At 37.3% G+C, this 12815-nt stretch overlaps 1 protein-coding gene across 6 annotated transcripts in view; it reads right to left on the bottom strand.

Moving 5' to 3' along the window:
• FGGY (FGGY carbohydrate kinase domain containing) overlaps nt 1–12815 on the bottom strand; it is a 374083-nt gene that overhangs the window by 300099 nt on the left and 61169 nt on the right. For all 6 annotated transcript variants that reach the window (XM_011377062.1, XM_023521507.1, XM_023521508.1 and 3 more), the window contains one exon: nt 12157–12245. In XM_011377062.1, coding sequence (XP_011375364.1) covers nt 12157–12245 — 89 coding nt within the window. The remainder of the gene's footprint in view (nt 1–12156; nt 12246–12815) is intronic.

A 12815-nucleotide genomic window follows, 5' to 3' on the forward strand; every position in this document is an offset into this window, starting at 1 on the left:
GACAGAATAGATGACATTGTGTCATGGGCCGGGAGCGGGTGGGAGGCCCAACTAAAGAAACCGAGCCTTAAAGTTTGTTGTAAGAAATTCTGATAAAAAACACTTCGAAGCCTCTTTCCCATCATCAAAAAACCACACTGGGCAAGATCAGAGCTTAACAGCCAACAAAACACACACACACACACACACACACACGCACACGCACACGCACACACACACACGCACACGCACACGCACACTCTCACTCTCAATCCCTGAGCTCATTTTCCTGAAATAGAAAACTACATATGTTTCTCAAATTTCACATCAAGCCACTGCAGAGGCCAGACTGCAGGGCTGAACTGGGCCAAAGTAAGTAAGAGAGAGAGAAAAGAGGAGAGAAGAGGGGGCTGGGGTGGGAAAGGGAGTAAACAGAAGAAAATGAGCCCATTCTTCCACATCACCACATTTCTCTAGCACAATCTAAACTTACAAACACCCCCGTTTCACAGAACTTGTAGTTAGGGTTGCTTATCGGGCAGCCTTTACTTTGTCAAATTAAGACACATTGCCTTGGATTAGCAAGACTCCTTAAATTCAAAATGACTTCATGGTTGGCTCAGAGTTCAGTGTCTCTAGGGCCAGCCGCCAGGAACGTATCCACTGCATAGCCTCCCTCCCCTCTACATACTGACCTGCCTGACTTTTCCATGGAGACAGCAGAGCACAATCCTAAGCAGACGGGCTGTCAGTGTTAATTAAAAGTCCACACGCTTCTCTAGAAACTATCTCTAGCTCAATATTTATATAGAATATAAGACTCTAACAGGCAGGGCTGGAGAGGGGAGCAGGAGGTTGAGGGCGGAAATAGGTTTGAATGGCATTTGGAACTCATTAATTTTTAAAAGACAGGCTGCCACCCTATATAGACCCAGAGAGGTTCAAAATGTAACAAAACCAGGAAGATGAATGAGCCGAAGACTGTTTGGAAAGCCTGGGGAGAGTGCTCAGCTTTTGAAAAGAATAATATCTGGGCAATAATGAGAGCTGACACTTTTTATTGGTGAATGCGGTTGTGGGCACACGTTAACAATATAGGTTGACAATTTTTTGTATTTAACAAAAGGAAAAGCAATCTTCTAAATGACTTGGGAACAAAGGGCTCCTTGACTGCAATTTCTTAATAACATTTAAGAATTCTCTTCAAAGGCCCTTGACAATAGTTTAGAGAGAAGAAAGGAAAATCAAGAAACAAGAAAAAAAAGAGACATGTTAAAAAAAACTAAATAGAAGTAAAGAAGAGAAATAAAAAAAGAGAGAGAGAAGGGTATAGCAGTTTAATACTAAATTATATCCCAAAGGATTGAATTTTAATGTTAGACTTTAGCAATACTTTTTCAAAGGAATGAGTTTTAAGAAAGAACCCCAAAAGAGACTTTGGTCAACACTGTTGCATCTGACAGACTCAGAACTTCGGTCCCAGAGGGTCTAAATGCATCACCTAATCCAACCACCAAATTTTGCAGGAAAAGAAACTGAGTTCCCTGGGAGCAGGGGTTATCCGACTGACCCAGAGACATGCGTTCCAACTTGCGAACCACACCACCTCATGTACCTTACGGTGTAGGTCCTGAACACAGCCCTGACAGTACCATGGGCTCCAAGGCTGAATACTTATACCTTTAATCAGGTTGACCAAAACTTAGAGCTACCAGAATCGCACAGGCACAGATTATTCAAAATGTCCAATAATAAAGTTCACAAAAGAGGCAGCTACCTGGATAGGCAACTGATTTGAGAGTCCACAGAGGTTGAGATGCCCTGCCCACCCTGAGGGAGGCCTTCTTAGGTCAGGGAAAGACTCCTCAACAATGTATGATGTGAAGATGTCCTCCTTAAAATCTAAATCCAACTCCTACTCCACTCGCTAGTTTCAACCTCAGAGTCTGACCCTTCTGCGATTCAGTTTTGTAGCCTGGAAAATGAGATTTCCCTTACATTTGGTTTTTTTTTTTTTTTTTAGCACTTTTACAGTTTCAAAGCATTTTCAGCAGAGAGTATACCATCAAGCTATTTGTAAACAAGGAATCATATTCAGGGATCACTGTGCTGTATCATATTGAAAGAGCAAATGGGATTAAATTCTAAAAGTGATTCAAGAGCTCAGAAAAAAATATTAAGTAAAAGAAAAGCTATATTGTTGCTCAGTTGGAAAATTACAGTCATACTGGCTATCATCTTTCAAGCATACAAAATTCGTATCTACATGTACACAGCAGAGATCTAAAAAAGCCATATAAATTGAGCAAATTCAGACCAGTTTTTTAACGAAGGATGCACATCACAACTACCCGAGATCATACATTGTTATCCGAATGTAGTAGTTCTTAACCTTTTCTATCCAGATTTTCTATACTGATGGAAAGTAAAAGAAGAAACCTCCACCCTCCTCAGAACTTGTCTCAACATAGTAGATAAAGAGGGACAGGCGGTGATCCGATAGTTAAGCTTGAGTGCAGGGTAGACAGGAGATCCTCCAGACACAGAGAATCTGTGCCTTCATTCTGATGTTTCTTTCTGATAGGCATGAATGAGAAGCCAGGATGTTAATGCCCCGCTCTCCCTAATGCCCCTGGACTGACCCAGCATATTCCATTTTCTCTTGCCCTCCCCAGACTTTTAGTCTCTGAACACTGACCAGTCTGCCATCTCCTGGCACATACCCATTTCTTCACACCCACAATAGCTCTGAGACCTTGGGTGACACTCACACTCCATGATTCACTGGATCCTGATCACATCCACAGGAAGCCAAGATGAAATTCCCAAACAAGGGAGAATGACTGTCAATCAGGTTTTTTGGTTTCTAAATGGCCCGTCCTCTGCACTCCACTGGCAAGTTATTTAACTAAATATAGATTCACCTTAAATTTTAAAAATATGAATCAAGAATTAAAATTGAAGGGAAAGATAAATGGAAGTAGACATTCTTGTATACTACTACTACGTAGCAAAAACTGGCTAGAGGTTTTACTCATGGTGCTTCATTTATTTTCTGTCCTTCTTCAATCACAAGAGGAAACTGGGATTGAGAAGAACAGAATGACTTGCTCAAATTCACCCAGCTGATAAGTGGGAATCCTTGGAGCTAAGGTCTATTTGGCTCCAGCCTTTACATGGATTTGAATAGTTAAATAAATGTGTACCTAACTACTGCTAGATTAGAGAAAGAATACTTCTTAGGTTCTGTGTATGTGTGTGTGTGTGTACAAGGAATAAGTGAATGAGTGAGTGAGTAAATGAATGACGGAAATTGTGAGCTACAGTTGCTTCCAACTATATATCACCGCCTCCATGACCTCCATAGCCCTCACTCTCCTCATCACTATCATAGAGGATTATAAATTGGTATCTGTGATATTAGTCAACGCAAGTTAATGAAAAAAAGAAAAGTCTTTTTACCTGCCCCACATTAGTGCTGTTTGTTCTTTAGCAATAAGAGAAACCAATTTTATTCAGGTAGCAATGTGTCCAGCTAAAAGCCTATTAGATGGACTCTAGTGAGGTAGGATCACAAACTTAAGTGTTGGCCAATGATATGCAAACAGAAGTATTATGTAGATCATCTAAAAAGGTTGTGTAAAGAAGGCCGACTCAGATGTGTGGTACATCCTTTTTATAAGCACTTCCGATCTTCCTACTACATGAAATGTGGGCTTGATAACAGATTCCAGCAACCATCTTGGACCATGAGGAGACCTTGAGAATAGAAGTCAGGGTGTTAGATGATAACCTAATGTCAAAAGAGCTTGTGTCCTTGATGACTTCATAGAACTGTCAGAGCAACCCAAGATTCTATATATCTAGATTTATTTACAGAAGAGAATGAACCATTATGTGTTTAAGCCACTATTATTTGGAATATTTTATGATTTCTATTATTCATCAGTGAAGAGATAAGGACCCTGTACCTTCCATAGAAAGTGAAAGTACTCTTCTCTCAAAAAAATAAGGGTAAAGGAAATATAATATTTATAAGCCATTTCTCGGCACTATTAAATATATTAAAAAATAAGCTGATGTGAGAGGATAACTGAATCATTCTTCCTAGAAATCAGAAAACTGGGTTATATCATTGTTGTGAGAAATCATCCTTCAATACAAACAAAACAATGCAAATCAAAGAACTTTAACATAAATAATATTAGGAATAATTATGATTTTTTTTTTCCAGAACATTTTGATTCCCTACTACCTGGGGAATCTTTACCAAGTTCAACCAAGGTCTGGCCGAAAAGTGTTACCTCTACGATCTAAATTCATTTGATAGGCTTCTAACATTAAATTATCAAACCTTAAACACACTGAGAATCTACAACTATAAGGATGACTATAATTTTTTTAAAAAGGAAAAGAACTGTCGGTAAGGATGTGGAGAAAATGGAACCTTCATACATTGCTAGTGAGAATATAAAATTGCACAGCTGCTATGGAAAAGTGGTGGTTTCTCAGAAAGCTAAACATAGAACTACCATATGACCCAGCAATTCTACTCCTAGACATACATCTAAAATAAATGAAAGAAATTCAAAGAGAACTTATAAATCAATGTTCGCTGCAGGATTATTCACAATAGCCAAAAGGAAGAAACAACCCAAGAATCCATCATGAGTCCATCAACAGAAGAACGGAAAAGCAAAAGGTAGTATATGAATACACTATGTGGAATATTATTCGGCCATAAAAAAGGAAGGCAATACTGACACATGCTACAACACAGATGAATCTTGAAAACATTAGACAAAGTGAAATAAGCCAGACACAGAAGAACACATCCTCAATGGTTCTATTTATATGAAGCATCTAGAGTAGGGAAATTCATAGAGGAGACTATACAATTCACGGTAGTAGAAAGTAGATTAGAGGTTAACTGGGGCTGGGAGAAGGGAGGAATGGAGAAGTACTGCTTAATGATTACAGAGTTTCTGTTTGAGGTGAAAAATAAGTTTTGGAAATAGATGGGTAATGGTCGCTCAACATCATGAATGTTAATTAATGCCACCGAATTGTACACTTAACAACAGTTAAAATGGTAAATTTTATGCTCTATATATTTTACTACAATTCATAAAAATTAATGTAGTATAGTAAAACCATTGAAATACGTGCTTTAAATAGGTACATTTAATGTATATGAATTGTATCTCAAAAAGATGATTTTTTAAAAGTCAAGTCTTATTTTGGATATACAACTGAGAAAGGCAATCAGGAGGTCAAGTACTGAGGAAAGGATATGGACTACAGGCATGTCACCAGAGGCAGATGCTACAGTGGAAGTTTCTCCCTCCTCTCCATGCTGCTGCCTTGGCCCACAGATGGTGAGACTGCCACCCACGCACTCTCTCCACTAGAGCAGCACCAGAGGAAGCACAGCTGCCTTTGCACCCCGTCCCCTGACCTGATTTTTTCCAAGGAGGTAAAGGAAATTTATCTGATCGTTGAGGCTGGATTAAGCCACATTTTAAAGATTACTGTATTAAAGATAAGATGATAAGTGAAACCTAGAACATCAAGCCTACCCCTTCACTTTCTCTGCCCAGGTGCAACCTGCAAGCCTTGGCTTCAGGTAAGCACACGGGAGCAGGGTCTGCATTTATGTGGCTGACTCAGCTACAGCACTTGAGATCTGGTTGGCACACCTGGTCTCCTCTCATACATGTGCACATATCCCTGAACACGCAGATGCTGGTTAAGCCTCACTTCTGAGCTGTTATTATCCATCCACTATACTAGAAGTTCTATACATTAGAGGTTAAAGAGTATTTCTAATATAATGAAATAATTTTCATTCTTCATTTAGCTAATATGCTTTGTATGTAGTCTCCATCTGTCAGGACCACAAAGGCAAGGAAAAGTGAGTAGCATTTTGAATTCTTAACAACAGGGATACCTATTAGGATTTTAAATAATAAGGATTAATGTTACTCGTCCTAAATGATAATGGTACTTGGAGGAGAATGTCATACTCTTGGGCGATCACATTGCAGAATTTGAGGGAAGTATGTAATGTTTGCAATTTATTTACAAATTGTTCAGCAAAATAAACACATATATATACGTCAGATAGAGCACTTGAGAGAACAAATATAACAAAATGTTAATAATTGATGAATGTTAGTGAGAGCTATGGTGTTCGATATACCATTTTCTCAACTTTTCTGTAGATTTAAAATTTTTTCAAAACACCTGGGGAATATACTAAACCAAAAACAAACAAAAAAAAAATCAGATCTCACCAATATTTAAGGAAACACTGAAATCCACAATAAATATTAATAATTGGCATACATAGGTAATTGACATATGTAATATTAATTGACATAGTAACTGACATTAATTGGCATAAATTAATGTGGTTGATAAATATAGGGAAAATTGCATTTAATATTCCAAAAATGCAAATTAAAATACGATACCATTTTAAGTCTAAAAATTTGGCAAAATTGACACAGACATATTATACTGACATAGGATAGAACATTATACAGGTATCAAAAATATATTTTCAAATAATATTTATTGACATGGAAAATATCGTAATATAATAAGTATAAAATAAGTTGTACAAAGTAAGTTTACAACTAAAAAATTAAAAACAGTAGAATAAGAGTCTAAATAATGATATTTATTTTTGAGATCCTGGCGATACTACTTGGAAAATAACTACAGACCTAGATCAATAATCCAACCATAATCTTCTCCTGACAGGTTAGCAAATAACCATGAGAAAAATAATAATACAACGATATCCCTTATAAACCTGAAACATAGAGAACCACACAAACCAGGAAAATAATTGCTATTTTAAAAGATTATAATTTCTAAAAACCATAAATTCATCTCTTTAACATAGAAAATGGGATATTTTCTGACAACTGACACAGAATTGGACATTGTAGTGGAGAAGAGGGAAGGGAAAATAAATATATCATATAAAGAAATATGAGAGACAATAAAACTGTAATTCTAGAAATTCAATCATTTTCCCAAATGCCATAGAAATGTCTCAGAAATTCTAACATGTGAATTCTTAAGAAAACTTACCAAAGTGTCTCTTGTACATAAGGAACCTGGTCATCAATTTCTTTTAGTCCAAAGAAATACAAATAAATGGGTTGAGAATAGACAAATCTCCCACACAGAATAATTCAAAATAATGTATGTAGATACTCTGCCCCCAAGAAGGTGAAACGTAATTCCCTACTCCTTAACTGTGGGCTGTGCATAATGACTTCCTTCCAAAGAGTACGAAATAGAAGAGGAGGAGTAACTTTACAGGAGAGACACCTGACAAACAGTACCTTGGTCAGGTGATCAAGGTCAACATCAACAAGTCATAGAGATAGTACATACCCTTGATGAGCTGTAATGAGAATGGTACACATCTCAGAATGGTCTTCCCCACAAAATATACTACCTGAGTCTCATCATGAGAAAAACATCAGACCAAAACATCCCACAGAGGAACATGCTATAATATACACGACCGGCACTCTTCAAAACTGCCAAGGCCATCAAAAACAAAGTTGAGAAACTGTCACAACCAAGAAGAGTCTAAGGAGACACGATTGAATGTATATGGTAATCTAGATAGAATCCTGGAACAGAAAAAGGCTATGAGGAAAAAACTAAAGAAATATGAATAAAGTATAGAATTTAGTTGATGATAATCTATCAGTACTGGTTCACTGATTGTGACAAATATATCACACTAATTTAAAAGATTAATAATAGAAGAAATTAGGTAACAAGTATATAAACTCTCTTATACCATCATCACAATTTTTCTGTAAATCTAAAACTTTTAAAATAAAGTCTATTTGAAATTATAATTGAATTTAATAGAACACACTTAAATAATTTATAGAATATTTATAGAATAATCTATAAAATATTTATAGACTATTTTATCCCCTTGATAATCTATGAGAAATTTCTCTCAGACCCCAGTATTTTCTGAGTTCTATTTCTGAACAGCATCAGGTTCCTATTCATCTCCTCAGTTAATCTTGATTATGTTCTAATCTTTGCTTTGGCCGCTAAGAAGCTTGGAAACAAAACTATTAGTAATTATAAAGAATCTAATAGTTTCTATGAAGCTCATAGATTCACCTTAGTTATTCTTTTAATATTTTCACTTCATAGTGATTTTTTAAAATTTATCAGTGTTTTTTTCTTATTTTATTATCAGTCCCTTCAAATCTCTTTAGAATGAGGATGTATATATAAAAATGTGTTTCTGTCTGATGAGCAAAATTTTGTTATTCAAATTTCTGACTTCTCATTTCTCCTGTTACCCAAATTCTGGACAGTTACCCATTCAAAAGCTAGAATGTGGCAAAACATTAAGCTTCAGTTCTTGAATTACAAAATGGTAACACTACCACCTGCTTTAACTGATGGTTTCCGGGACTAATGGAGCTCATATTTGATAATATGCCTAGTACAGATAAAGAGAAGGCATACCATCAATGATAATTACCTAATTATAATTACTAATAACAAAAAAAGTAATAATTATTTTCATTAATATCATAAAAAGAATGGAGCTGAATTACAAATTACTCATATGCCAGGTGGTGATTTTCTCAGTGACCCAGATAAACGAGAGTAGCTGCCATATTTTGGAGGATGAGAACAATAACGAAAGGGAAGGTGGGGGGAAAATACAAGAAGGGTAGGAGAGAAAAACAGATAAGAGAAGGGAGAAGGAGGACTTCTTACACACTGCCACTGCCAAAATCAAGTCTGAAAGCTTTACAAGGTGAAATCCAATCACTTTTTAATCTTGACTTCACTAAAATAATAAAAGGAAAAAAATAAAGAGGGAAAAAAAAAAACCACCCTCTAGTCTTTTTGGCACTCATTTCCCCAAAGCCTCCTAAAATAATCACAATAAGAGCCAAATAAACACCAAATTTGAACCTCTCCTTGGCCCAGAAGATGCCAAGTTCATGCTTTACTGCCCAGAGTTTTTTTTGGCATTGGCATATTCAATTTCAGACCCTCATCTTCCTTATTCTAGAAGAAAGGACAATGGGGATTTTCATTAAAAGAACCATGCATTGTTTAAACATTATGTGCTACACCTTTTATCCCCAGTAACGCTTAGACCATCAATAACCCTGGGAAGACATCCAGATGAGGACCTGAGGCTGGGGGGTTTGGCAGGGGTCAGTAATTCGCTCCAGGTTCTTGCAGACAGTACACAGTGAAGACACTAAACCCAGGTCAGTCTGAGTACAAAGATTTCTCTCTTTCTGCTATGCCAGAAACTTAACACAAAGACTCCCTGCCAAAATTGATAGAGAAATAAAACCAAAAAAAAAAAATAGCTAATTCCTTCAAAAAATTTCTCAGCAATGCGCTGGAAGTTTTACTGTTACCTCACTCAGTCCAACACACTAAACCTATGGGTGACTGTTGTCATTATCTAATTGCACAATCAAGAAAGTTCAGAGTGGTTACTGGTTTCACCCAGATCAAGTAGGTTGGAATGGAGAAGGGAGAAAGAACTGAAGATTAAGGAAACAATAGGAGAGAAAGACAAATATAAGAGATAGGTATGCCAAGGAGAGGGCAACCACCTTTGTGAGAGGAACTCGGTGCCTGGTGTCCAAGGTCCATAGGTTGTGCTCTAGAAACGAGGGCACCTAGAGAGAGGTCTCTGATGGTGCCTGCAAGTATCCGAGTACAGTCAAGGGGCAGGGGGAGAAGGATTGAAAATCTGTAGTAATAAAAACAGAATGAGTGAGGAGTGTCAAAGCTAACAACAACAACAAAAAATGGCAGGGATGACTGGACAGTCAATAAATCATTTCTGAGCATTAAACTTTCTGCTTCCTCAAGGTTTGAGATTGTCATGAGCAGGGCTGGAAGCCCCCAAGCATGTTCTAATAGGTCAACAAGAAGCTCTCCATTTTTAAATTCATCAAATGCATCAAACCTTTTAAAATGCTTCCACTCCCTCACAGGGATTAAAGTCCCATATTACTTTGGGATTAGAAACCCATATTACTTTCATGCATTTCTATTAGGTGATATTGTCCAAAATTACCTGATCACATAAGCACCTGGGGCACTTGTTAAAATGTACAAATCCCCAGGTACCACATGGAGATTTCTGTTTCTGTAGGCTTAAAACTAGAAGCCCTAGGAATCTGTGCTTTTAATAAATGATTCAGCTGATTTCAAGCTAGGTTAGAAAAAGTGGTTTACTAGGACTCTCTGAATGAGCTTACAAGGTAGGTATCGTGATTTCCATTTTACAGATAAGGAGAATGAGATTCAAAGAAGGAAAGGACATGCCCAAGATGACAGAACTTTTGTGTGGCAGAATCGAGGACTAGAAGTCACATTGTGACCCTACAGTGGGTATGCATGCCACTGCATTTAAATCTACCTGAGCCAGAGCTAGCTTCAAAAAATCCATTCCTTGGTGTCTTCATACGGCATCAACACCAGGAAACAGGGGTGTAGACTATCTAGCACCATCAGAGAGAACCAGGAAGGAAGTTAATGCCTGAGTTGAATTATACCCAAGAAAAAAGAGAAAAAAAACAAGGTCCTCCTCCATCTGTAGTTCTAAATTTGAGTCCTCCAGGTTTACAGGAGAATGGGGGTGTTGCTGATTCTTACACTGTTAGCACTGCTTTAACTAATAGGTTCATTTAGCTAAAATGATGAAAACATTTATTTGGCTAATGCACAAAAGTCAAAAAAAAAAAAAAAAAAAAAACTACAGATAGGTCATTCCAGAAATAACTTCAGACAGTTGATGTCACACCAAAAGAAGAAGGTCTGAGATGAGATCTTCACCCACACACTCACCACCCCAGTGGTGATAGCAGTCTAAAGGTGACTAATTGCACCTTCTGGGGTCCAGTTCAGACCACTCCTCCAGAGCCTTCTCCCCAGAGAGGGGTGAGTACCTGACCTTTGCTGAGACCATCTGCATACACATGTGGATTCCTACTACCCTGAGATCTTTGACTAATAATCATTTCATTGGTGGTAGGGAAGGATAATCCGCATGAAGAATGGTGTGCTTGTGAAGCATGTCCTCTGCTATCACTTTTCTGGAAGCCCATGCTGCTGAATTATCAAACTCTTATCATCTCTCTACAAGAAAAGGTCCAAATCATACAAAATTTGATAGAAAGAGCACAAGGAAAATGGTACTCCTATTCTCAGCTTCCCTTGAGTTTAAATAAAAAGGAAAATGGGGAGGATTTAGCCCTCTCTAAATGAGCTGCCTTTAAGATAAAAAAACACTGCCTCCCTAAATATATACATTTATTCTCTGGAAATGATCTCCCTCCGCATATATTTGTTCAGTACAGATTCTAAAACCAGTTTTCAAGATGAAAAGACCCCTCCTGCACTGCTACCCCCATTTTGTCCACCTCCTAAAATCTGAAGTCGGGATGACAATAGACATACATACTTTGAGATTTCATTTCCATCTATATATATGTATATATATATATTTGTCCATATATATAATACATATTACACATATGCGTGTGTGTCCATATGTGCATCCATTGTCGATTAAAGCAGCCACGATTTCACACTCAATGAGTATTTTTTAATTGACTCTGCTACGTAGCCCATACTTATTTATAACATTCATAATTTATTAAAAACTGTTGGCTTCAATATATATACCTCTAGACTCTGCAATGATTCAAGTACATTAACATAAAAAGCAAAATAGGTTCGTAACACACCCATCCCAATAAATTAGCTTCCTTAACAAATACATCTCTTACCTTCAGGGGCCAAAAAATATTTTTCTTTTACTCACTGTAAAAAGTGCCTTTGGAAAAACAGTTCGTTTCACAATGGACTGTTCACATCTCCTTCAAATGTGTCCAATTTCAATGACTGGCCTTCACCTTGGATACCCACATTCCAGGCCACATAGGAACAATGGTGTTTGGGCACGTGTTGTGGAGGTAGAAGATGGATTCAAGATGTTTCAAGTATGCAAAATCGCATGCAGATGTACAAACAGTACATCCAGTCAAAGCAAGTTAAGAAAGCAATATATATACATCTGAGACATCCGAGAATGGATGAGCACAAATAATATCCAACTTGTAATTAACATACCGTGCTGTGACACCTGTTGCCTTCCACGATAAGAAGTCTGGGAGATCAAAGAAATGTCCCGCCTTATCCCAGCAAGTCTCTCTCAAGTTCTGCCAAATTAAATATATATTAGAATCAATTATGGGCTTTTTTTCTACCCCTCTCCTCTTTCAATAATGTCTCAAATTTTTCAAAACAAAAGCATAGCCAACAATACCCAATAAAACATCTGCTCAGGGGCTGAGGGGGCAATGATATAAAAGCAGTACCTATGTAGGAAAGAAAAATTGGCAATTATCAATCCTTCCAAAAATGACCACAATTCCCCTTTGATCCCTCTTTGCCAACCTGGAGGGGTAGGAAGCACATTCTGTGAAGGTATGTAATCCATCTTCCCAGGGAAGGGCTGGAGGATACATGTCAAGACATAATTAAGATTTCAAAGCAGAACAGCTATAAGCTGGGAAGAAAACGCACTAAGAAACTACTGCATAAAACAGAATTTATCCTTCCAAATAAAATTCTTCCTATGCCAACTGGATCCAAAGACAACAGGAAAGATGGTCCCTGCCCTCAAAGAACTTCCAATCTAAGCAAAAAGAATAGCACAGAATCAAGCTATTCTTGTAAATTGTTTAAACAATTGTTTCTTCCCGTTGCTTCCACATACTGCCAATGTG

The sequence above is a fragment of the Pteropus vampyrus genome, unplaced genomic scaffold (genome assembly GCF_000151845.1).
Source record: "Pteropus vampyrus isolate Shadow unplaced genomic scaffold, Pvam_2.0 Scaffold305, whole genome shotgun sequence".
Classification (NCBI taxonomy): domain Eukaryota; kingdom Metazoa; phylum Chordata; class Mammalia; order Chiroptera; family Pteropodidae; genus Pteropus; species Pteropus vampyrus.